General features: G+C 35.7%; 1 protein-coding gene across 3 annotated transcripts in view; it reads right to left on the bottom strand.

Annotated features, from left to right (window-relative positions):
* The window catches only part of TBCK (TBC1 domain containing kinase), a 640,231-nt gene that overhangs the window by 524,188 nt on the left and 88,615 nt on the right, over positions 1-27,428 (bottom strand). For all 3 annotated transcript variants that reach the window (XM_051967429.1, XM_051967428.1, XM_051967430.1), the window contains 7 exons: positions 24,519-24,657; positions 15,496-15,595; positions 12,141-12,190; positions 11,789-11,918; positions 5,130-5,228; positions 2,887-2,949; positions 2,227-2,353 (listed from right to left, as the gene is read on the bottom strand). In XM_051967429.1, the coding sequence (XP_051823389.1) occupies positions 2,227-2,353; positions 2,887-2,949; positions 5,130-5,228; positions 11,789-11,918; positions 12,141-12,190; positions 15,496-15,595; positions 24,519-24,657 (708 nt within the window). The remainder of the gene's footprint in view (positions 1-2,226; positions 2,354-2,886; positions 2,950-5,129; positions 5,229-11,788; positions 11,919-12,140; positions 12,191-15,495; positions 15,596-24,518; positions 24,658-27,428) is intronic.

Raw genomic sequence — 27,428 nt, 5'->3', positions numbered from 1 at the left:
AAGGCGGGGGGAGGGACACTAAAAAGGGAGGGCTGTGAGAAGCAAGGGGTGCTCACAAGCTTAATACTTGGAAGGGGGGGAAAGGGGAAAGAAGGGAGGAAAGCATAAACCGGGGTTAACAAGATGGCAAGTAATACAGAATTGGTCATTCTAACCATAAACGTGAACGGGGTAAACTCCCCCATAAAGAGGAAGCGGTTAGCAGAATGGATTAAAAGCCAGAATCCTACAATATGTTGTTTACAGGAAACACACCTGAAGCGGGGAGATACATGCAGGTTAAAGGTAAAAGGTTGGAGCAAAATCTACTATGCTTCAGGTGAAGTCAAAAAAGCAGGGGTAGCCATCCTGATCTCAGATCAAGCTAAAGCAAAAATTGACCTAATTAAAAGAGATAAGGAAGGACACTATATCTTGCTAAAGGGTAGCATGGATAATGAAGCACTATCTATATTAAACATATATGCACCAAGTGGGGTAGCATCTAAATTCTTAAAAGAGAAACTAAGAGAGCTGCAAGAAGAAATAGACAGTAAAACTATAATAGTGGGAGATCTTAACCTTGCACTCTCAGAATTAGATAAATCAAACCAGAAAATAAATAAGAAAGAAGTCAAAGAGGTAAACAGAATACTAGAAAAGCTAGATATGATAGATCTCTGGAGAAAATGTAATGGAGACAGAAAGGAATACACTTTCTTTTCAGCAGTTCATGGAACCTATACAAAAATTGACCATATATTAGGACATAAAAACCTCAAACTCAAATGTAGTAAGGCAGAAATAATAAATGCATCCTTTTCAGACCACGATGCAATGAAAATTACATTCAACAAAAAAGCAGGGGGAAGTAGACCAAAAAATAATTGGAAACTAAATAATCTCATACTAAAGAATGATTGGGTAAAACAGCAAATCATAGACATAATTAATAACTTCACCCAAGAAAACGATAATAATGAGACATCATACCAAAATGTATGGGATGCAGCCAAAGCGGTAATAAGGGAAATTTCATATCTCTAGAGGCCTATTTGTATAAAATAGAGAAAGAGAAGGTCAATGAATTGGGTTTGCAATTAAAAATGCTAGAAAAGGAACAAATTAAAAACCCCCAGTCAAACACTAAACTTGAAATTCTAAAAGTAAAAGGTGAGATCAATAAAATTGAAAGTAAAAAAACTATTGAATTGATTAATAAAACTAAGAGTTGGTTCTATGAAAAAACCAACAAAATAGACAAACCCTTAGTAAATCTGATTAAAAAAGGAAAGAGGAAAATCAAATTGTTAGTCTTAAAAATGAAAAGGGAGAACTCACCACTAACGAAGAGGAAATTAGAGCAATAATTAGGAGTTACTTTGCCCAACTTTATGCCAATAAATTCGACAACTTAAATGAAATAGAAAAATACCTCCAAAAATACAGCTTGCCCAAACTAACAGAGGAAGAAGTAAATATCCTAAACAGTCCCATCTCAGAAAAAGAAATAGAACAAACTATCAATCAACTCCCTAAGAAAAAATCCCCAGGACCAGATGGATTTACATGTGAATTCTACCAAACATTTAAAGAACAATTAACTCCAATGTTATATAAACTATTTGAAAAAATAGGGATTGAAGGAGTCCTACCAAACTCCTTTTATGACACAGATATGGTACTGATACCTAAACCAGGTAGGCTGAAAAAGAGAAAGAAAATTATAGACCAATCTCCCTAATGAATATTGATGCTAAAATCTTAAATAAAATATTAGCAAAAAGATTACAGAAAATTGTCACCAGGATAATACACTATGACCAAGTAGGATTTATACCAGGAATGCAGGGCTGGTTCAATATTAGGAAAACTATTAACATAATTGACTATATCAATAACCAAACAAACAAAAACCACATGATCATCTCAATAGATGCAGAAAAAGCATTTGATAAAATCCAACATCCATTCCTAATAAAAACACTTGAGAGCATAGGAATAAATGGACTTTTCCTTAAAATAGTCAGGAGCATATATTTAGAATGTAAGCTCTTTAAGAGTAAGGACTGTCTTTCTTTTTGTTTTATATTTATGTTTCCAATACTCAGCACAGTGTCTGGTATATAGCAAATGTCTGATCATTGCACTCCCTCTCTTTTTTTCCCTTCTTTATCTAGGTATCACAGACCCCTTTCTATGTAGCTTTATAAGAACAGCTAACATAATTAGAATTGACTCACTTACCTTGCCAGTACACAAGATCTGGATGGGAAACAACCCAAGCCTTTAATACCCTCCTAAACTTTGCATGGCCCTCAGGAGAAGACAACAACTCATCATACTGATGGCAGCGTGGAATATCCACCTCAATCTGTAAAACAATCAATCCTTGGGGTAGAATCAGGACAATTACCATGATGTTTAAAAAATCCCCAAATAAGGAAAGGAATGTGCATTTGAGCACAGACCACTTTAGTAATCTCTGAGAAACAGAAAAAAATGAATACACATAGTTTTTTAATCAAATACTTTAAAGAAATAAAATTACATTTAAGAGGCAAAAGGAAAAGACCTACTTTGTTTTGAATATTATAATTCTATCATATATAATTATAACTGCATATCAATAATACTGATATATAGTATCACTATTAATATATGTAAAAGTATAGTTTTCAAGTACTTTTTTAAATACAGTAAAACTCTTTAAGGTACATAATTTTAGGAATAAAATAACCAATCCATTAATTTCCAAATTTTTCTATGGCTCAGTTCTGAGCTCTTGGTTTCATAAGCCTTGTTTGTATCTGAATGCTATTTTTTGAAGGAGTGTTTTTCTTATAGACTTCTAAGACTTAAAAATATAGAAGAAAGATTCTGGATTGGTAGAGAAGAAAACCATACTTGTCGGTCAGTAGGAATTGGAGTGTCTTTATCAATAGCATCATACTTGGCATGAATGGCACCCTGAAAATAAAAAAAAAAATGCTATTATTTTCTAGAAAATTTTAATTAGTTATTAACATATGGGTGGAAGCTATCTTTAGAAACATTTAAAAGAGGTTTCTCAAAAGCATGTTACAACTCACATGTGGGAACTTGCCCATTTGGAAATAGAAATCACCATTAGAAACTCCTTACAACCTAAGAATAGAAACATGGTAGATTTTGCCGATAGGTACAATTAGCTAAACTTGACAGGTGGCTCGAACCCAAATCTAGACTAATTTTTCTTAGAACCTGAAATGCCCAAATCTATATCTAGATTAGTGTCTCTCTGATCAAACAAACATAAAATGAATGAAAAGCTAATGATTAAGTATAACTGCAGGTATATATGAAGTAATGGGAAATAGCAGAAGTTTTGGGGAGGAGCTCAAAGGACAGATATTTGAATCATAAATTTAGATTAGGAAGAGATCCTAAAGGCCAAGAAGTCCCAACTGCCTCCTTTTATAGATTAAGAAACTGAAATCTAGAAATGTTAAATGATTTGCCCAGAGTCACACAGCTCATAAGGACCAGAAGTAGAATTTGAATTAGGATCTTCCTGATTCCAAATCTAGGGACCTTACACCATGTTTGCTGAGATTGTAGGGGAGGTAATGTCCATCCAGAGGGTGTAGATTAGTTAGGAAAAGAGTGACCAATAGGTCTAGTAAGAAGTTAATGAAGGTGGGTATACAGAGTGATAGAAAAACTGCCAAGAGAAAGGTCTGATTACGAATTGGCCCATCATTTTGACTCTTGCCACTTTTAGCTCCATCTAACCTATAAAGATTTTCCCCCCAATATATTTTTATTTCATTACGTGTCTTAATTACCTGTAAAATTTTTTAAAATTCCTTTTTTTAAAATTCTGAGCTCAAATTCTCTTTTTTTCTCTCTCCTCTACTCTTTGAAAAGGCAAGTTATTTGATATGAATTATAAATATGAAGTTTTGAAAAACATATCCCCATATTAGTTATGTTATAAAAGAAAACAGAGATCAAAAACACCACCACCCAAAAACAAAACCAAGAAAAAAATATGTTTCAATCTGCAGTTTTTTCTCTGGAGGTGGATAATAATTTCCATCATAAGTCCTTCAAAATTGTCTGAGATAAGTTGATTATTGTACATTATTGATGTAACTGTATACAAAGTTGTTTTGACTCTGCTCACTTTGAATCACTTTATATAAGTCTTTCTAAGTTTTTCTAAAACCATACAACTTGCTATTTCTTTTAGCACAATGGTATTCCATCACAATAATATACCACAACCAATTTAGATATTCCCCAATTGATGGGCATCTTCTCAAATTCCAATTCTTTGCCATCAGAAAAGAGTTGCCTATAAAGATTTTTGTACATATAGGTCTTTTTCTCTCCAACTACCTTTTTTTTTCTCTTTTGATACAGATCTAGTAGTGATATTGCTGGATCAGAGATATATGCACAGTTTTATAGCCCTGTGGGCAGAGTTCTAAATTGATCAATGATTAGAGTAGTTTACAATTCTATCAACAATGCATCAGTGTCCCAATTTTGCTATCATTCCTCCAAAATTTGTTATTTTCCTCTTCTGTAATATAAGCAAATATTATGGGAAGGAGGTGATACCTCAGTATTTTTTTAAATTTGCATTTCTCTAATCAATAGTGACTTTGAACATTTTTTCATCTGATTCTAATCCCTAACATTAAAAACAGCCTAGAAGAATGCATGCTGCCTCTCATTTCTTCATTATCATAATTAAATCACTGAAACATTGGATATGTTTAAGTGCAGCCTTATCTAAATGTGAACTGGATTGGGCAGAGCAGATCTAGCCAAAGGCAACAGAACCTATTTGGGAACAATATGTAAATTGTTTCAGTATAGATTTGTTTTGACATTATACATTTGTTTAGAGTGTTTCAATAATTATTTTACATTATTTTGAAATATACAGGATTATGCAAATGTATAAACATCTAATCAGAAATGATGGAAATAAATGGAATGTATTTAAATAAACTGCCAACATGCTATTTGTTCTGCTGTTTTAGTGTTCTATTTAGTAACTTGAAATAAAATATAAGCAGTCTTTTTTTCTCTATCTTTTCTTAACATTTCTGATCAGTCTCACTTATTTACCTTCCTCTCTTCTCTTTTATTCTTACCTCAACTCCTAGGAGGGCAGCCCAGGTTAAACCTCTCATGAGTGGAGGAATGTCAACTCTAGCTTCTTTCCAGATTTGATTTTTTTTGTATGGGTAAGCCTATAGAATAGAAACATGAAAAATATTTCAAATGACAAAGTTCCATCTTTTATCCAAGGCTGTCTTGAAGACACATGCAAACATGCTTACTGATATTGTTATTATTGGTAGATATGAACCAAATAAAAAACTACATATAAACAGATCAGAAAGATTCTTGCTATCCTGATTTACCCTCTTTCCGTATCACTGTATGATTTTCATTATTTTCAGTGTTCAAAATAGGGTAGTGTTTAATAGAGATTTGTTGAATTGAAACTGAATTGCACAGTCCTGGATAAAAAAGAATCAATAGATGGAAAATAAAAGAAAGGTGAAACTAGGAGGGTAAAAATATTAATGGAAGAATATTTTTGCCATGTTTATGCAAACTTTCTAATTCCATTTATTGCTATTCCCACACACAACATTCCATCTCCTTTCTCCTTCTGTTTCTCTGTATAGGTTGCCCCCATAGCTAGATGTACCTCTTTTCTCACCACTGTTATGAAATATCTCTAATATCTTTCAAAGCTCAGTTCATTCCTCTATAAGAACCTGTCTGACTGCCACAGGGACCACTGCCTTCCTTTTTTTTAAAAAATAACTTTTTATTGACAGAACTCATGCCAGGGTAATTTTTTACAGCATTATCCCTTGCACTCACTTCTGTTCTGATTTTTCCCCTCCCTCCCTCCACCCTCTCCCCCAGATGGCAAGCAATCCTTTACATGTTGAATAGGTTACAGTATATCCTGGATACAATATATGTGTGCAGAACCGAACAGTTTTCTTGTTGCACAGGGAGAATTGAATTCAGAAGGTATAAATAATCCGGGAAGAAAAACAAAAATGCAAGCAGTTTATATTCATCTCCCAGTGTTCTTTCTTTGGGTGTAGCTGCTTCTGCCCATCTTTGATCAATTGAAACTGAATTAGTTCTCTTTATCGAAGAGATCCACTTCCATCAGAATACATCCTTAAACAGTATCATTGTTGAGGTATATAATGATCTCCTGGTTCTGCTCATTTCACTCAGCATCAGTTCATGTAAGTCTCACCAGTCCTCTCTGTATTCATCCTGCTGGTCATTCCTTACAGAACAATAATATTCCATAATGTTCATATACCACAATTTACTCAACCATTCTCCAATTGATGGGCATCCATTCATTTTCCAGCTTCTAGCCACTACAAACAGGGCTGCCTCAAACATTTTGGCACATACAGGTCCCTTTCCCTTCTTTAGTATCTCTTTGGGGTATAAGCCCAGTAGAAACATTGCTGGATCAAAGGGTATGCACAGTTTGATAACTTTTTGAGCATACTTCCAAATTGCTCTCCAAAATGGCTGGATGTGTTCACAATTCCACCAACAATGTATCAGTGTCCCTGTTTTCCCACATCCCCTCCAATATTCCGCATTATCTTTCCCTGTCACTCTAGCCAATCTGACAGGTGTGTAGTGGTATCTCAGAGTTGTCTTAATTTGCATTTCTCTGATTAATAATGATTTGGAGCATATTTTCATATGTCTATAGATAGTTTCAATTTCTTCGTTTGAGAATTGTCTGTTCATAAACTTTGACCATTTATCAATTGGAGAATGGTTTGATTTCTTATAAATTAGAGTCAATTCTCTATATATTTTGGAAATGAGGCCTTTATCAGAACCTTTGATTGTAAAAATGTTTTACCAGTTTATTGTTTCCCTTCTAATCTTGTCTGCATTTGTTTTGTTTGTATAAAAACTTTTCAATTTGATGTAGTCAAAATTTTCTATTTTGGACCACTGCCTTCCTTACCAAGTTACCATGGAACTGTCTGATAAATGGTTTTTGTTTTTTTTTTTTGCATATACTTATTTTACATATGACTTTATGTTTATATGTCATCTTGTTCAAAAGAATTTTAAGCTCCTTGAAGTTATAGCTTGGGAGTTTTGCAACACAGTTCCTTGGAGTTTTCCTTGTGGAATCTCTTTCTGAAGATGATTGATAAATTCTTTCAATGAGTATTTCCCCTTCTGTTTCTAGAATATCGAGGCAGTTTTTCTTGATGATCTCTTTTAGAATGTTATCTAGACTCCTTTCTTTTTGGTCATGGCCTTCAGGAGACCAATAATTTTTAAACTGTCTCTTTTGGATCTATTTTTCCAGATTGGTTGTTTTTCTTCCATTTTTTCATTCTTTTTAGTTTGAGCAATTCTTATGTCTCATAAGAGTCATTTGCTCATTTCAAGTTTTTAATGTGTGATTTTTTTTCAGTTAACTTTTATATTTCTTTGTTCGAAATGGTTAATTCTATTTTAAAGGTGTCATTTTCTTCAGTGGATTTTTTTTTTTTTTTTTTGCACTTTGCCAATTGTATTTTTTAAGGAATTGCCTTTCCAGTTCCAGACTGTTGACTCTCTTGCATACCTCTCATTTCTTTTCTCATTTTCTCTTCTACATCTCTTATTTTCCTTTTATGAGCATTTCCAAGAAGCTTCTTTCAGCTTGAGACCAATTCATATCACTCTTTGAGATTTCCTCTGTCATCATTTTGTCCTCATCTAAATTGGTGTTTTGGACTTCCCTGTCATCACAGTAGCTTTTTATGGTCAAGGTTCTTTCTGTTTTTTGCTCACTTTCTTTCCTTTTCTTTTGATGTTTCTTCCTTTTTTGCTTTTAGGATCAAGCTCTGGTCCTGGGACAAAGTGGATGCTGTCCCTAGCTTCCTGTGCAGCTCTGAGCCTTGGTTTTGAACATAGGGGCCCCTTGTGTTTGCAAGGGGTCGCTTTTTCCTGGTCTTTTCAGGAAACAGCCTGGTTTCCCAAAATTTGTCTTCTGAGCTGGAAGCTGCCCACTGATCTGCTTCTAGTGACCGAGGATCTCAGTTGCTGATTTGCTGTAATTAAGACCCTCTTGCTGGCTTTCTCAGAGTCTATCTGAGCTAGGCTGAATACCTTTTTCACCCCAGTGAGACTGACCTTTCTTGAAGTTTTTCCAATCTATCTTTGAGCTGGAGAATGGTTTCATTCCATCAGATTCTACTCAGAAGCTTAGTTTCATATGTTTTTTGAGGTAAATTGGAAGACCTCAAGCAGCTTCCTGGTGTCATTCCACTCCCTGAATTTTAAGCTCCTTAAGAGCAGCAATAACTGCACTTAAATCTTCAAAACCCCTAGGCATTTCTTTGGAGCTAACAATGCCAAGCATAAATAGGTAAGTAATAAATCTTAGTTTCAATAAACTATAACTGAATCTTTGCTACATCAATCACTGTGCAAGGATATGTTATGTTTTGTAACTGTCTTGAAATCCTCAAATTTTCTCAGTCTACTTTGGATCTTTTGTCCAATACTACACTTTTTTTTTTTTTTTTTAAACTGTACTTACTGTATCACTTTAGTAGAACATAATTTCCTTAAGGACAGAAACTCTATCACTTTTATCCTTGTATTTTCATTATTTAACAGTGGATAAATGCTTGATAAATGTATCAATGGTTTCCAGTAAATGTAGTTTGCCTGCTATGTTTTCCCCTTAAATACTACGATGCCACATTGCTTTAAATGTTTTTACCTAACTTTCCTGGGGTCTCCTTTTATCAAAAACTTAGGATATATCTAATCTATGTATTAGGGAAGCAATCTGCTGTAAATGATATTTTGCTGTTGTAGTTGTTCAGTCATGTCTGACTCTTTGTCTCCTACAAACTATGGTTCACTAGACCTTTCTATCATCTCCTGAAGTCTGCCCAAGCTCATTTTCACTGCTTCCATTATTCTTATCCATCCATCTCATTCTCTGCCACTCTCTTCTCCTTTTTTTCCCAATCCTCGCCAACTCAGGTTCTTTTCCAATGATTCCTATCTTTTCATTATGTGGTTAAAAATATTTAAGTTTTAGCTTCAATTTTTGACCTTCTAGTGAATAGACTGATTTAACTTAAGTATGGACTGACTTGATCTTCTTGCTACCCAAGGGATTCTCAGAAGTCTTCTCCCGTACTAAGGTCAAAAGCACTGATTCTGCAGCACTCAACTTTCCTTATAAAAACACTCTCACAGCCATACATTGCTAAAAGGAAAATTCATAGTTTTGACTTTTATTGGCAAGGTGAATCTCTGCTTTTTAGTCTGGATTTGCCATAGTTTTCCTTCCAAGGAAAAAGTGTCCTTCATTTCAGGGCTACAGTTACTGTTTACAGTGAAGATTTGACCTCCAAGAATATAAAATCTGACACTGCTTCCTTTTTTCTTCTTATTTTCTAGGAGGTGAAGGGACCAATTGCCTCAATTTCCTTCCCTCAATTCCACCAATGCACATCCTGTCCATTTTTCAAGAACCAGCCTACACCCATCTCTTCTCTCACCTCTCCAAGTTTTCTCTGATCTCTTTCTTCTCTAAAATCAAAAAGTATTTATAAATATTATTTTAGATCACAAATTCCTTAGAGGGTAGAATACTATGTATTCTCTATACTGGCTGGATAAGTTCTATGAACATAGTAGGTATGTGATAAATGCTTTATAAATAATTAATAATCTTAAAACCATTTTCATTAGTGAATTATTCATTACCATTTTTTCAATTCCTTATCTATTAGTGAATCATTTGTTAGCATACTGCCAAGGAAACAGAATTCAGAGACAGTAGTGAACTTTGAGTTATCAGTGCATGCTTCTGGTAATAAAGTGGATAGCTAAAAAGCCTCAGAATCTTCAGTTGTTAACTTATCAGTCTTGCTAGGTCTGACTATAGCTTTTTTTCCTCCCAGAATTTTTTACACATCTATTTCTGGTTTAGCTTTTGGGATAGGGAGGGAGTGATAAAGGATTCCTAAATGGTTGTTTCAAAGATTATCATAAAAACTTCCTACTGAGGTTGTAAGTGTCCTTAAGAGTCCTTCTGTGTCTCTAAGATACAATTTATTAAAGTTCAGGACATAAGACACATAAAAATATCCAAGATGCTAATATTTGATATTTTGATTGTTGTCACTGACTATTTAGTCAGTAAAGTTTTATGTGGACAGCTTGTGAGTTTTTGAGGTTATGCCAAAGGATTCCAAGCTATGCTTAGTCTTATTGAATTAAGAGAAGTTTACATATAGTTTGAGCTAACATTTATAAAGTGCTTGATATGTGCCAAGCATCGTGTTAAATGTTTCACAATTACTAATACATTTGATCTTCATAACAACTCTGGGTAGTAGTTGCTACTATTATCCTCATTTGTAAAAGGAAGAAACTGAGGTAAAAAGGGAATAAGTGACATGCAGGATCAATCACACAACTAATAACTGTTTAAGACCAGATATGAACTTAGGTGTTTCTAGTTCCATTTATATATAAATAAAAAATAACAATAACAATAATAATAATATCAATATCTCTCTCTCTTCTTTATCTCTCCAGCTGATCCTTATTATTTGCATTTAAATTGCAAATTTGTGAATAGCCTATTCCCTAAATAACTCCAAACTCAACACCTATAGCTTTTTTGTGGTCATTCTTAGATATGAGCAGAGTGGTAAAATATTTGAATTGTCCAATGCTTATGTTCCCAGCAAAGACTGAAAAAGATGACGCTCTGCCTCCTTATTTTAGTTGTCATAATGTAAACAATATCCTTTTTGCAGTCCATTAAGTGCCATATTTTTCCACATTTTGTGCTTTTTGTTGGAGATTTTGATGTTTAAAATGGTCTTCAGTTTAGTGTTGAAGTGCTATCTAGTACTCTTATGTGCAAGAAGGCTGTGATGTACCTTATACTAAGAAAACATATGTATTAGATAACCTTTGTTCAGATATGAGGTATAATGCTGTTAGCCATGAGTTCAATGTTAATAAATCAACAATAGGGTATATGTAGAAAAGGAAGATATAATTTGCCTATCTATATGAGATTGGGTAGAATGTGCTAAACTAAAATTTGCAACCAGAGGCTCATAGTAACACTGTATTTCTCTTAGGAGCAACTAGTTCAGTATTTGCTAATTTAATTTTTGAAGCAACTCTATAGAATATAACTACCACGAATGCCAAGAATTAACTATGTATTTATATATGTATATATAGAAAAATAATTCAAGTTTTATATGTTATTATATACTTACAATAATAAGTATATTATATAATATATATCTTATACAGTGATAACAATATGTTTAACATATAACATTTAAACATATGTATACACACAATCAAATATTTTTGTGTATGTGTGTATATATGTATATGTATGTATACATACAAACAGAGAGAGAAATAAAAAGGGAGAGATGCACATATAGATAATCAATGAATAAACATTTATTAGGCACCAATCATGTGCCAGGCACTGTGCTAAATGCCGGGAATAAAGAAGGAGGCAAAAGACTGTCCTTATCCTCCTGGAGAGCTTACAATCCAATGGGAAATATTTGTATGTCAGTATGTGTGTAGATGTGTGTATAATGTTTAAATATAGAACATGTAATATTGTGTACATAAATATTAAAACATACATGCCTATATGTGTGTCTGTGTGTATGTGTGTGTGTGTGTGTGTGTATAAAAAAGATTTGCTGAAACAATATTACAGAATCTCTACCTTCAGTAGCCTGTCAAAGAGAACAATTCTGTTGAGCTGGTATTCTGTGTCTCTCTCTCGGATGATCAAAGGAAGAGTGACAGCTGCAGACAAGTCATTATTACTGTTTGAATGAGGTAAATTGGACTGGCTGTGAAAAAAGAGGGGGAAAAAATAGTAGGATGACTAAAAGTAACATAAAGAACAAAAAGAAATCAACAAAACAAAAACTCATCAAAATGACCATGGTTGGAAGATTCTCTCCTTCTTAAGAAGCACTTATTCAAAACAAATGTTTTGACCACAGATATTGTTTTCTGCTGCAATACAAATAGCAGAAGAAATAATATTCAGTGAGACAATACATACTTACTCATCCTCAAGCAAGGGGTAAAATGCTTCTCCGCCAACATCTTTTAGTCTCTGAAAATAATAAAAAAAAAATATGGATCTACCTTCTGTAGGAAAAAGGTGGGTATGAAATATATACAATACAATATAAACAAGAATCCAAGAATTCTTTCATATTGTAAACATGAACATTTAGCAGGCCTCTGATTGTTAATGTTCAGTTCCAAGTGATGGATTTCTTTCAATATATCCCTATCAATGTAACCATCTGCTTTGACATCTGGCCAAACAAAATATAAAACAGCTAGTATAAGTTTTTAAACCAAATAAAAAAATAAAATACTTTCCAAATTATATGTGGAAAAGGTAATAAAAGGGAATGTAATATGACTAATTTTTTAAAATAAACACCTTTTACTTAAAGCAAAAGCCAGAATTCTTCTTCCTTTTCATTTAGGCAGCGTAAACATGCCAGTAAATGGCATTTCTTACATATCCTAAACCAATTTATTGGGATGAAAATCGCTGATAAATTAAGAGGTAAAAAAAACCATAGGGTTAGCTTAGGTAGCATAGTAGATAAGGTACTGGACCTGTAGTCAGGAAAATCTGAGTTTAATTCTGGCCTCAGATATGTACTGAAAATGATTTTGTGCAAATTACTTAAAGTTTCTCTGCCTCAGTTTCCTCATATATAAAATAGGCATAGGGATAGCACCTAACTCCAAGGGCTATTGAGATAAAATGAAGTGCTTGTGAAGCACATTGCAAATCTTAAAGCTATTATTAAATGCTAGCTATTATTAAAATTAGCTATGATTAGGTACAAATTAGTTTTCTGCCTAATTTTCTCCCAAAAGTCATTTTAATTCTAACTTTCCCCCTGTAATAACCAGCAGAACTCTAAGGATTCTTCAAAAGCATAACAGGGCAAAAAGCAGAGGAGTAAACCCAGAAATAAGTTCTAAGCAATCTGAACAAATTTAATTGCTTTTTGCCCATAGTGCCCTGTTGTAAAGTTCACCCTTCTAATGAGAGTAGAATGACTTCTCTAAGGTCCAACATAGCATTCTCAGGCTCCTTTGCACTGATACTTTTTTTTTTTTTTAACACTACACAGGCATTCTTACATTAAGATTGTCTGTAAGATTCCAAAGGAGAATCAAGGCAAATTCTCTGAACTAATACTGAGAATTACCTAAAAGATTAGCTAAATGTTTACCTGTTATTTCTCTCTTAAATGAAACTTTCCAATAGAAAGTGCATATCTGTTATGTAAACGACTCCCACGCTTTAGACCTTGAAAGGGTTCTATGTCCCATATGCCCCACTTGGTTTCTATATGTTAAAATGATGATTCACATATAAATTTATACTGAATTTTAGCATATTGCTAACTTACTTATGCCACAGTTTTAGGAAAAAAAGATTTCACTTTCAACAATAGCAATACCTAGAAATTGAAGGCTGGCATTAAAAAATTTAGGATATGTCTAAATTAAAACATTTCAGTTTTAATTCACTAAAAAATCCCAGTAAAATCATTATTCTCATATTTCTGTATCTCATTTTCTGCTTTATAATGTAGCTTACTTTTTCACATGCTATGTCTTACTTTTTGAATGATCATGAAAATTCCTTCAGAAAAAGAACCATATCATTTAAAAGTTTTCCATCTCCTTCACAGCATGGGAACTTGAATACAAGGTATTTAATAGAAAACAACTAAGTTACTTACCTTTCAATCAATCATTATAGTTTACAGAGAGAACATTTTTATTCTCTGCAATTTTCTCTTATTTTTTCCCCCAAGTTAAGACTATCTCCTTGAAAACCAATAATTTCCAACTAACTGTCCTACTTTCTCACAAAATCACTGTCAGGAACAGAAAATTGTACCATGTGAATTCCTAATTTATTAAAGTATAATAATTTTTGTATTCTTAAGTTATAGTCTATTATTTCCTCTTAAGGTAGAAAAAAAAATGGCTAAAAATTTCCCAGAAAAATGTGATTTTCTTGGCTAGTATTAAAAAAGAAAACAATTCAAAGTATATATAAATATAAACTTCTACCACATATAACAAATATAAACATGTATATATTATACATTATATAATATACAATCATCTAGGCTTATGCATGTGTATTGTAGGTATATATTTTATGTGTGTAGTTATACTATTGAATATGAAATATTTAAATATTTCACACAAAAAGAATCAATTTTATAAAACTTAGTATATAAATGCCCTATGATCTGCTGATTTGTTAGCTATTATGACCAACAAATTTAAAAAAAATCATTTACTTGATTTATTTAACATTAAAAATAAATGCAATTAAAATCATGTGTGCATTTCTAAGATGTGTACACAAAGTACATACACCATATTTTTTCCATTTAATAGATTTTTTTAAAATGTCTTGCTATATTTTGTTTTGTCACAATAGATACTTCCCAAGAAATACCTAAATAATACCTATCAGAAAATACATTAGGCACAAAAGTAATTTGTTGATTGTTAAAAGAGTGGTATGTCCTTTAACTCTAACAGCATGCTGTTAAAAACACTTGTAACTGACTAATTTTGTTTTTATGCAAATGTACAGACTTTAGATAAACTGCTTCAAGCAAAAATTTAGACATGTCAATTCTTGAAGGTTAAGAAGACCTGTTTGAGACATATTTCAAGTAATTTTTAGAAGAGTTTTCTTATTCATTTAAAAATTTGAGATATGATTAAATGATTTGAGATATGATTAAACTTCAGATAAAAGGAATATCTTAGTAAGAAAATCATGATACTTCCCTAATCAAACTAGTTCATTTACTAAAGAAGATAATCTTATTTGACAAACATTAAATCCTAATAACTCTCACCCACTTTTCATATTCAAGTAATAAAAGAAAACTTTTCCTCCAAAAACATAAGATATAGAATGTATTTTAACATAAAAGCATCCAATCCAACTTTATAAAACTATATGTTAAGGACCATGCCTAAATGAAGGGTTAGGTCAATTCTTCAAGAGCCTCTACAGCTGTGAATCATAAATTTGAAGGTGTTGTAAAGCAGCCTTCACAGATGTTCCTTGTGGATTCGGAATGAAATAAATTGGAGGCAAAAGGGAAGAGGAGAGAAGTCAGAAGACGCAACTGCCTCTCAGCTGAGAGGTCAGAGAATGCAACCAGCTCTCGGTCTCCTTATATCATCATCATCCTCTCACATGAACAGATCCATTCTAAAGTCTGAGTTAAACCTCCAGCAGCCACTGGACTAGTGGCTCCCATCTCTCAACAATACAATGATAAAAATATATTGATAATGTATTTTAATATAGTAGTTAAACTAAAATTTCAACACATAACTTACATTTCTTAGCTGGCAGAGTGACAATGTCACAGTGGTATCATCTAAAAGTGAACTTCTATCACGATCTTGCCCAAAGCTCTCACCATCTTCAAATAGAAAGCTACAAAAGACAAGCAAAACTTTCAATTGATAAATGATGGACAGAAGCAGCTACACCCAAAGAAAGAACACTGGGAAATGAATGTAAACTATTTGCATTTTTTGTTTCTCTTCCCGGGTTATTTTTAACCTTCTGAATCCAATTCTCCCTGTACAACAAGAGAACTAACTGTTCAGTTCTGCAAACATATATTGTATCTAGGTTATACTGCAACATATTTAACATATATAGGACTGCTTGCCATCTAGGGGAGGGAGGGGAAAAATCAGAACAGAAGTGAGTGCAAGGGATAATGTTGTAAAAAAAATTACCCTGGCATGGGTTCTGTCAATAAAAAGTTATTATAAAATAAAATTTAAAAAAAGAAAGTAAAAAAAAAAAAAAAAAGACAAGCAAAACAAATATCAAGAAATATTTTTTAAAATGCACATTAAACTCAACTTGCTGTTTCAAAAATAAACTCAAAGTAAGCATTAAACAATGCTCTATCAAACAAGAAAGAAAAACAATTTTAAGAAAAAGGAACTTAAGATGTGAGTTTGTGTGAAATCATCACACTCCTGGATGAGATGAGTTCAAATATGCCAGAATTTTTCAGATTCCCTTTGTCTGTGTGTATTTGGTGTTACAAAAGTCTTGGTACAATGCATATTTTATATATATTAACATATTAGATTATTATATCTAATGTAATTATTTTATTACATATACACCTTTATAACTTAAAACTGCACTAGACTTCTAGAATACCATTTAATTATATTTTTATCACATTTAAGCTGAAGGAACACAAGAGGGCAGGTTTCTACTGCTTTTTTGAGTACTGCTAAACTTACTCCTATGGGTATTTCAATCTACATGTAAAAGTCATCATATCATAATAATAAGAAATCTTGTATGTGTGTACTGGAACTATTGTAATGAAGAAGATAAATGAGAATGCTCTGGAGTAGAACAACAATCAAAAATATTATTTAATATTTTAAAGCATTTCCTAGGAAGATTTTCCAGAATCAAAACATTCTTCATATCCTCTTCTTAAAGAATTTCCTAGGCAGAAGTGTTAGAGTTCAAATGTTGGAGTTCTTGTTCTTCTCAAAGCACAGCCGATTTAGAGGCTTAGAGCCCTTCGGATGTCTCCAAATCCAAAGGTTCTGTCCTTCAGCCTCTGCCTCTGCTTTCTTCTGCCTCCAACCAACACAGAGATGGAATGTCTCTCTTGACTCCTTCTGGGGAGCCCAGCCACCAACTACAGTGGTGTGAGATGAAGATGAATCTGATTGTCCACTGAACTCTCCACTCGTAGCTTTATCCTCTGAAAACCCTTTGTCTGCCACCAGAGTCGCTCCTCTCGGGTCCAGCTGAGCTTTCTTCTGCGACCAGCCAGCCAAGAGGAAATAATGTATTCTGCCATAGATCCCTCATCGCTGGCCTTTTATCTGACTCTTCTGAGAGAATGGGATTATGGGTTTTCTCCCATAGTGCTCTCTGGCCCAACAAGCTTTAAGGGAGGTGTGGACTCCCTTGAAGTTAGAAAGTGTACTTTGTGAAGCTAGCATACTTGTGGACTCCAATGAGTAAAGGTGTGAACACAAGCCTTGTATTAATTAGTTTTACTTAGTACCTTGTTTCAGGTTCTGGCCAAAATCTGCTTGTAAGATTAGATCAACTCTAATTAGTTAGCAGTTAGTAAGGATTCCAACATCTCCCCCTTTCTTTTGTTAGATGAAAACACCAAACGAAATATGAAATCTAATCAGATTAGTGGGTTTCTGAAGGGGTACACATAAATCCATCAATATGGGCCAGAACTTTGTAACAGATATACATGGCATACATAAATCCATCAATATGGGAGGCATTATACATAATTTACATAAGCACACAGCAATATAACACAGGCTAGTAGTAATGTAACAACATGAATCATCCTGAAAATTTACACTTGTCCATAAGTCCTAGAAATAGTCCATAAGGAATCCATTGTCCATTAGTTCATGTGCCAGGAATCCAATAGTTCCTGTAAGCCCTGAAGTACTGCAAAAGTCTCATCAACAATTTTTCATCTTAAGGAATCCAATGATTCTCGCTGGTTTTTCAAGAACTAAAACAGTTTCATCTTGTGTTAGGAAATCCAATGATCCCTGAAGATTTTAAGTCTTTTTAACAGTCTCCTTGTCAGCTATGCTCTTTCAATGGTGAGCACAATCAGCCACAGAACCACCCGATATTTCTTGGGTCTTCTCCTTTGTTTCAAGGGTCTGCTCCATCTCTCTGCGATGGACAAGGCGAATGCGGCTCGTCGGCACCCATCTGATTCCTTCTCCACATGTAGAGATGCAAGCAAATCCTCTCCCCCAAGCAGTTAGCCTATCTGGTCCCTTCCATTCACCACTTTCTGGGTCTCTCCACATCACCTGGCGATTATCTAAAGATAGTGGAGTTGCTTGCACTGGGCACTGCTCTTCTGGTGGGTTATAAAACCTGTCTGCTGGAGCCAGTGCATCTTTATCAAAGATTAAAAAATTAATGGTATAGAGAACTAAATTTAGAAGTTCTCTAGGGTTACCCGTGGCTCTCCCTTTCTTTTGTTTTTGGAGGAGTGTCTTAATGTCTCTGTTTCTTCTTTCTACTATTGCTTGACCTTGAGGATTAAAGGGTATGCCAGTAGTGTGTAAAATCTTATACTGTGCTCAAAAGTGTTCAAAATGTTTGGAGGTATATGCCGGTCCATTATCTGTTTTTATTTCTTGTGGCACACCCATAATTGCGAATGCTTGAATGAGGAATTCAGTGACCACTCAGGCTGTCTCTTTTGCTGCTGGTATGGCAAAAGTGAATCCTGAAAAGCTGTCTACCACAACGTGGATAAAAGACAGATGACCAAAAGATTTATAATGGGTCACATCCATTTGCCAGATTTCATTGGGTCTCAAACCACGAGGATTCTTCCCTGGAGGCAGTGTAGGAGCGTGGAAGAGAAGGCAAGCTGTACAGCTTTTTACTATGCTCCTAGCTTCTTCTTTTGTAATCCCAAACTGTAAACGCAAAGCTCGAGCAGCCTGATGGTATTTAGAATGGGATTCCTGGCCCTCCTGAAATAAAGGCGTACTGGCCAACATAGTTAAAAGGCTATCTGCCTTTGAATTTCCATCAAAAATAGGACCTGGAAGTCCACTATGTGAGTGGACATGCAGGATATAAATCTTTCCTGGATGCTTTCTCACTTGCTCTTGAAGTTCCTTAAAGAGCTGATATATATTAGAAGCTGCAAATTTTATTTGGGCTGTGGCAATTCTTTGTACCACACCTACTGAATAGGCTGAATAAGATATTATATTTATGTCGCCTGGGTAATAAGTGAGAGCTAGCATGATCGCATATAATTCGTTCTGCTGAGTGGACTGAAAAGGAGTTTTGACTACTCTTTTTACGGTTAGATCATGAGAGTATACAGCACAAATATTTTGTTTGGCTGCGTCTGTAAAAATGGTTGGTCCTTCAAGAGGAACCTTAGAAACCTTCTCCTCAAAAATCCATTGCCAATTATGCAGTAGTCTGGTTATCTTTAATGGAGATCCATGTGCAAAATTTGGAGCCATGGCTAATAAAATTTGCCACTCTGGGATGGTTTCACAGCATACATTAATTTGTGCATTTGTATAGAAGGTGTATATCTTGTCAGGTCTTGTCCCAGATAATTGTACTGCTCGCTTAATGGCCTTTAATAGAATCCTAGCCACAAGCACTGGGTAAGGCGTAAGGCTTTGTTCTGGTTGTGCTGGGAGGTTCACCCACTCTATCACACTGTCTCCTTGATGAAGGACTGCTGTGGGTGCTTCTTTCGTAGCAAAAACTGATATTTCCAAGGGTTTTTGAGTTACTCTTTCAACTACATTGGATAAAGCCAGTTCAACTTCTCTCAAGGCCTCTTGAGCTTCTTTTGTAAGCCGGCGTGGTGAATTTAAAGCAGTGTCTCCCCTTAAAATGTCATATAGGGGTTGCAATTGATTGGTAGTTAAACCTAATACTGGACGCATCCATTGGATATCTCCTATTAATTTTTGGAAATCATTTAAGGTGTTCAACCTCTCTGTTCTTAAAGACAGTTTTTGTAGTGTAAGTGCCTTAGGATATATTTCATATCCTAAATATTGAAAAGGAGCATGCCTTTGAATTTTTTCTGTAGCGATATGAAGTTTGTAGTATCTTAGTGTTTCTATGGTTTTTTGTAGACATGCTTCTAGCATTTGTTCCTCAGGTGCACATCCCAATATATCATCCATATAATGTAATAGCATAACTTTTGGAAATGCTTTTCTTATTGGAGCAAGAGCAGCAGCAACATACATTTGACACATAGTGGGGCTGTTCTTCATTCCCTGTGGCAAAACCGTCCATTCATATCTTTTATAAGGCTCAGCTAAGTTAATGCTGGGCACTGAAAAGGCAAATCTCTTCATATCCTCCTCATCCAGAGGAATGGAATAGACACAATCCTTGATGTCTATAACCCAAAGAGGCCATTCTCTAGGAAGCTGAGTAGGAGATGGAAGTCCAGGCTGAAGAGTTCCCATAGTTTCCATCTGTTCGTTCACTTTTCTTAAATCAGTGAGCATCCTCCATTTTCCAGATTTCTTTTTTACAACGAACACTGGTGAATTCCAAGGACTCAGAGAAGGTTGTAAATGCCCTTGTTCAAGCTGCTCCTGTACTATATCTAATAAGGCCTGAATTTTGTCGCTACCTAAGGGCCACTGTTTTTATCCACACTGGTGTATCAGTTTTCCAATGGATAGGAACAGGGAAAAGTGTTGGCAGGCCTTCAACAGCAACCCTGCTTAAAAAGCCGAAGTACACATTTTTAACCCCAATTGTTGTAAAACGTCTCTTCCTCACAGATTGATGGGGATTTTTTCAACTATAAAAGGAGTAAAAACTCCTGTTTTGCCTTCAAAAGTCCATCTCATAGGGGCAGCACTAACTTTATTGCTATTGATCCTCCTACTCCAGACATATAGGTGTCTGCTTTAATCTTTGGCCAGTGACTGGGGCAATTGGCACCTCTAATAACTGTACGATCTGCACCTGTGTGTACCAATCCTTCCAATGGCAGGCCATTTATATAGATCGTGAGCATAGGTCGGTCAGCTGTTACAGCTGATGTCCAGTATATTCCTGGATTTTGTGGTCTGGAGTCAGAATCTGGGTGACTATCACCAGGTTGCTTCTTAGGATTCTGTATGAGTAAACCTGATGCTACTACTTCTCCTGGATGATAAGTCACACATTGTCTACCTGTATTAGTGACTGGGATATTATCTACACATTCTCCAGTTTCCCACATCAGTGTGTGGATGGACACTGTTTTGTACGTACAAAAAGGAGGTGAAATGGTCAAGCCTACTGTGCCTGGAGGTAGGGGATCCATAGGTTGGAGAGCAACAGATTTCACCTCTCCAGGGGGTATCTCAGTTGTCCCAGCTGCATACAGCTCTATTCTCCCCAATTGTAATTCCCTTCTGCCATCAGGTTGCTTCCTGGCTGGTTGACTGTGTAATCCCCTTCTCCCATCATATGGCTTTCTGGCTGATTGGTCATGTCTGGATACTGGACTTCTAGGCACTCTCTGGGTGCACCATTGGCTGCCATCATGCCCCAAGTGTTTTTTGCCTTGGGCTCTGGGGCTGGGCCCCTCATCCCGTTTCCCTGAATCTGTCTGCATTCTGAGGCCCAATGGAAGCCTCTGTTGCATTTTGGACATGGGGTTTGGGGTCTTGTTCTCCCACTTTGTTTTCCCATTCTATCTCTATACCAACATTGAGCTTTCAGATGTCCTACTTTTCCACACTGAAAGCATCTACGAGTCTCTCTGGAAGTCCCTTGCCAAGAGGGACTCTGTCTTCTCATGTTTGGATTTTGGGAAGTCTGCATCATAGCCTGGCTATAAAAGGCACCTGTGCCCACTGTAGCACAGTGTCTTATGAGCTCCTCTAAAGGAGCATCCTTGCGCAGTCCTAGTATAATTCTTCTGCAAACCTCATTAGCATTTTCCTTAGCAAGTTGCCTTATCAAAATGTCTGTTATTGCATTTTCTCCATTTGTTCTTGTGATAGCTGTCTGCAAGTGTCCCACAAAGTCAGCAAAGGCTTCATTTGGCCCTTGTGTTATTTTTGTGAAGGCCCCCCCCTTGTCGTCTTTATTGTGAAGAGAAGCCCACGCTTTGATAGCATTAGCAGCAATTTGCTGATATGCTGCTACAGAATAACCAATTTGTGCTGCGACATCTGCATAAGGACCTGTACCTGTTAGTAGGTCACAGGTGATTGCCGTATGAACCCACTTTGACTATTTTGTTGGGCTTGTATCCTACAGAGCTCACTATATTCAGAAAGCCACAAGTAGTTCTGTCCAGGTTCTAGGCATATTCTTGCTATCGATTTCCAGTCATTAGGGGTCAAGATTTCAAAAGACAAATTTTGTAATAGCATCTTAACATAAGCTGATGTAGCCCCATAAAGAGTGCAAGCTTTTTTCAGGTCTTTCAGGATTTCTATATCAAAAGGTGAGTATCTTCTACTTTCTTGACCTGAAGAATTAAACTGTTGAATTACAGGAAAAATGTGGTGTTGAAATTCTGATACATTTTTCCCTTCTTCTCTGGCCTTAATTAGTCCCTTTTGCAATCTACTCATAGGAGCAGCTGGATGCTGGGGGGGAGGTGCTGGATGCTGGGGAGGTGCTGGATGCTAGGGGGGAGGTGCTGGATGCTGGGGGGGAGGTGCTGGTGTTGTCACTGCCCCCCCCACTACCCCTTCTCCCTCCATCCCGGAGGGTGGAGTTGATGAAAGAGAGTCAATTACCTGCTCCTCAGGTGGGGCTGAGGCTGCCTCAGATTCACCCCACCCTTGAGCCTCAATTAAGTCTCCCTGCCCTGTGGGGATATGGCCATTAATCTGTTCTTTGTCTTCCTCCTTTATCTCAGGCTTCCCCCTTTGGCTATTCCTAGAGTTTTTTCCTTTTCTCCTAGAACAAGTACGGTATTTTAAGGCCATCTGTATCGTATTGTATAAAAGGAATACTTCAATGGAAACTGAACGAGGACATTGTAATATGCGGAGAACTGTTGACCAACCAATGCCCAGTTTTTTAGAGAGATTTGCTCTTCCTCTAAGAACCAAGGGGAGGTGCGTTTTAATGTAGCCAGAAGTCTAGCTGCCTGTCCCCAAGTTACAAGTAGCCCTTGATCTTCTATCAGTTTAAGCAGGCTTTCTATAGCACCACTCCTAGGTGGGGCTGGGGTTAGTGGGGTTGGGGTGGGGGATGGAGAATCTTTACCTAAGATCTGTCCCATTTTCGCCAAAAAAGGTTGTACTCACTCAGTTCCTGGTCACTGGAGACTTCTTCAGTGAAAGTAGGGTCCTTGGTTCCCACACTTGGGCGCCAAGTGTTAGAGTTCAAATGTTGGAGTTCTTGTTCTTCTCAAAGCACAGCCGATTTAGAGGCTTAGAGCCCTTCGGATGTCTCCAAATCCAAAGGTTCTGTCCTTCAGCCTCTGCCTCTGCTTTCTTCTGCCTCCAACCAACACAGAGATGGAATGTCTCTCTTGACTCCTTCTGGGGAGCCCAGCCACCAACTACAGTGATGTGAGATGAAGATGAATCTGGTTGTCCACTGAACTCTCCACTCGTAGCTTTATCCTCTGAAAACCCTTTGTCTGCCACCAGAGTCGCTCCTCTCGGGTCCAGCTGAGCTTTCTTCTGCGACCAGCCAGCCAAGAGGAAATAATGTATTCTGCCATAGATCCCTCATCGCTGGCCTTTTATCTGACTCTTCTGAGAGAATGGGATTATGGGTTTTCTCCCATAGTGCTCTCTGGCCCAACAAGCTTTAAGGGAGGTGTGGACTCCCTTGAAGTTAGAAAGTGTACTTTGTGAAGCTAGCATACTTGTGGACTCCAATGAGTAAAGGTGTGAACACAAGCCTTGTATTAATTAGTTCTACTTAGTACCTTGTTTCAGGTTCTGGCCAAAATCTGCTTGTAAGATTAGATCAACTCTAATTAGTTAGCAGTTAGTAAGGATTCCAACACAGAAGGACTTATTTTTGCAAATGAATGAACATTACCCACACTAATAATTTAGAAATCAATTCAAATAAAAATCAATAGAAAAATACTGATAGGTCCAAGCTAATAATTTAATATTATGACAAAAAGAGAGGGAAAATATGATTGGAAAGATTTTATAAATTACTCATCTTAATTTTAATAGTAAACTCTACTGTTCAAGAGATGGTGTTTGTCAATAGGGAGTAGAAGTAGAAATGTTATAGTTAAAACAAAATCTAGGAAGGTAATAGTGACAGCTCTCAAATGTAACGTATCCTGCTTTTTCATCATTGCCCTCCTGATTTACAGAATGTAAATATCTGTAGTTCTGCAGATTTAATTTCCATAAGGATAAGTTTTAAAATCAACACTATATGGCAGCTTATCTAATTTAGTTAAAAAATATATACTTTTTTTTGCATCAGCATCTTGTTTTCATCAAGAGTAATAACATTCTCTCTCTCCAACAACTCTACTGGTTTATTACAATTGTGTGCTAGGAATTTTGTTTACTGATTCAACCATTAACATTAATTACTGTTAGCATGCTTTTTATAATCATGATCCAAATTCAACCAAGATGATAAGACAAAAGAGGAAAACCATTCCTAAAAAGTGAAAATGACAAAGAAAACAAGAACAAGAAATATTGATGGAAACAGACTTTGGCTCTTGATTGAACTTAGTGTTAACTTACAGTTGCTTCCCACAACTACTGAGTCAGAACACTTAAAAAATATATACCAAAGCTTTTTTGGAAATGTTAAATCCATGTTCTTATTCCTTTTCCACAACATGTTTTTCTTTCCTTACTTGGGGAGTGTGCAGATAGGTGGTTTGGAGCGAATGATTTCCTTGTTGACAAGCTCTTTCTCCAAATCTCCTCCAGCTAAACACCAAAGGTAATAAACTTCTTCAATTGATCTTTCTGCTAGGTAATCACTGTCAGCATCTATGAACAGAAGTCAAATGACAATGAATTATCACTTTCTTTCTGCTGTTATTATAAGTAAACAATGGAGATTATACATTTGATATTCTTAAAGATGCATACCAACTAATACTAGTCATTTCTTTAGGAAAATCTAAACTATTTAAATAGCAAGGGTCAGAAGCAGACAGAATAATTATGTGGATTTTTAATTTTCAATGAGACACCTGTCAGATTGGCTAAGATGACAGGAAAAAATAATGATGAATGTTGGAGGGGATGCAGGAAAACTCGGACACTGACGCATTGTTGGTGGAGTTGTGAACGAATCCAACCATTCTGGAGAGCAATCTGGAATTATGCCCAAAAAGTTATCAAACTGTGCATACCCTTTGATCCAGCAGTGTTACTTCTGGGCTTATATCCCAAAGAAATACTAAAGAAGGGAAAGGGAACTGTATGTACCAAAAATGTTTGTGGCAGCCCTATTTGTAGTGGCTATAAGCTGGAAATTGAATGGATGCCCATCAATTGAGAATGATTGGGTAAATTGTGGTATATGAATGTTATGGAATATTATTGTTCTGTAAGAAATGACCAGCAGGATGAATACAGAGAGGCTTGGAGAGACTTACATGAACTGATGCTAAATGAAATGAACAGAACCAGGAGATCATTATATACTTCAACAGCAATACTGTATGAAGATATATTCTGATGGAAGTGGATTTCTTCGACAAAGAATCTAACTCAGTTTCAATTAATCAATGATGGACTGAAGCAGCTACACCCAAAGAAAGAACACTAGGAAATGAATGTAAACTATTTGCAATTTTGTTTTTTCTTCCTGGGTTATTTTTACCTTCTGAATCCAATTCTCCCTGTGCAACAAGGGAACTGTTCGGTTCTGCATACATATATTGTATCTAGGATATATTGTGACATATTTAACATGTATAGGACTGCTTGCCATCTGGGGGAGGGGGTGGAGGGAGGGAGGGGAAAATCAGAACAGAAGTGAGTGCAAAGGATAATGTTGTAAAAAATTACGCTGGCATGGGTTCTGTCAATAAAAAGTTATTATAAAATAAAAAAAATAAAAAGATAATTGTAAAAAAAATTTTTTTTCAGTGAGAAAAGATTGGTTTATCTGAATTTTTTTCCATGCCAAGCTACCCAGAAATACATGAACAACGTAAGTATTATCTTCTTTAGTTTAAATATATTTTTTACTTCATTAGTTAAGAAGATAAACCAAAACTATCATCAAGAAATGTTTTCTGTTTGCTTCTTGTTTTTTTGTTTTGTTTTGTTTTTGTAAATCTCATTTCCAAATTCAGCACATACAATAAGTGTGGGATTCCAAAAGCTTGCCCTGAGAAGTATTATGCTTGCAAAACAATTAAAGGTAACAGCCAGTTAAGTCAGCCCATCTAGGTGGCGGATAGAGAGCTGAGCCTGGAGTCAAGAAACCCTAAGTTCAAATCCTGATTCAGACACTTATCAGCAGTATGACCCTGGGCAAGTTACTTAACTTTGTTTGCTTCAGTTTTTTTCATCTGTAAAATGAGCTAGAGAAGAAAATGGAAAACGACTCTATCTTTGCCCAAAAAAACCAACAAAACCCAAAAGGGGTGACAAAGAGTTGGACATAATTGAAACAACTGAACAATAACAAAAACATTGGTATAGGTAATAATATTTTAATGAATAGCATTGGCAGAGAGATATAGGATATGTTAGTAAACAGATAAACAATGAATATCTTGACCTTTTTGAAGGGCATATGATACCATTTACTTGCTCCTTAGGTCTTATCTTATATAAGACCTTATCTTATCTATACAAGATAAGACCTTAATCTTAATGGAAACATATTGTAATGTAAATTTTGTAAATCTCATTTCCAAATTCAGCACCTCATCAATACAATTCAATAGTGAGGTATCATTGCTAATTAAGACTCTTATTGGAGGATTTGGGGAAGATGGCTGAGTAGGGTAGTAAATTTCAAGCTCTGCACATTTCCCCCACTGTAGAGAATTCCCAGGAAAATCTTGGTAACTGGATGTTCCCCTCCTCCTAAGAAAAATCAAGGGTGCATTTAAGGTTGAAATCATGAGAAAACATAAGGTCCTGGCACCTTTACTAGGGCATTGAGTCTCTAGAAAATAACATGCTTCAGAGATCAGATCAGAGAAAATAGGAACCAGCACTGGTCACAGAACAATGCTTTTTGTGATAACCTATGGTTTTAAGGTATTTACGCAGCATGAATTCTCTCAATAAACAGCTCTGTTGAACTATCAGCAACCCCTTGTCCTTTTTTCAACCAACAGTAGTCCACTTGTATTGTGCTGGTCACAACAAATGGCTCCCAATGTGGGACCTCGATCATGATAGGCTCTGATTATATCAGGCATTGCTTTCGTCAAGCAGCCCACAAGGGAAGCAAAGATCTAAAAAGGAACCGGCATTGGCGATGAAAATGATAGTCAGATAGCCAAAGGTCAAAAAACCTTAGTCAAGGTAAGGGGAAGGCTTTAGCAGGGTTGTTCCTAGTATGACTCATTTTTATTTTCATTTTTCAGAGCTAAAGAAGATGAAAAACAATGGGAGGACAAATAATCAAAGGAGTGAAAGATGAAGGGAAAGAACTTAAAACTTTTACAGTTAGTTACATTAAAAAGGAGAGTAAGGTCTAAGAAAAATAAGTTAAGAGTATTTCTACAGCATGTTTACAATAATGTCTCCAAGGTTCTGGAATGGCCCCTAAATCATTAATAGTGAAT

This window comes from Antechinus flavipes, chromosome 6 (genome assembly GCF_016432865.1).
Source record: "Antechinus flavipes isolate AdamAnt ecotype Samford, QLD, Australia chromosome 6, AdamAnt_v2, whole genome shotgun sequence".
NCBI classification, from domain to species: Eukaryota; Metazoa; Chordata; class Mammalia; order Dasyuromorphia; family Dasyuridae; genus Antechinus; species Antechinus flavipes.
The sequence above is the reverse complement of the archived record's forward strand: the minus strand, read 5'-3'. Positions and strand labels throughout refer to the sequence as shown.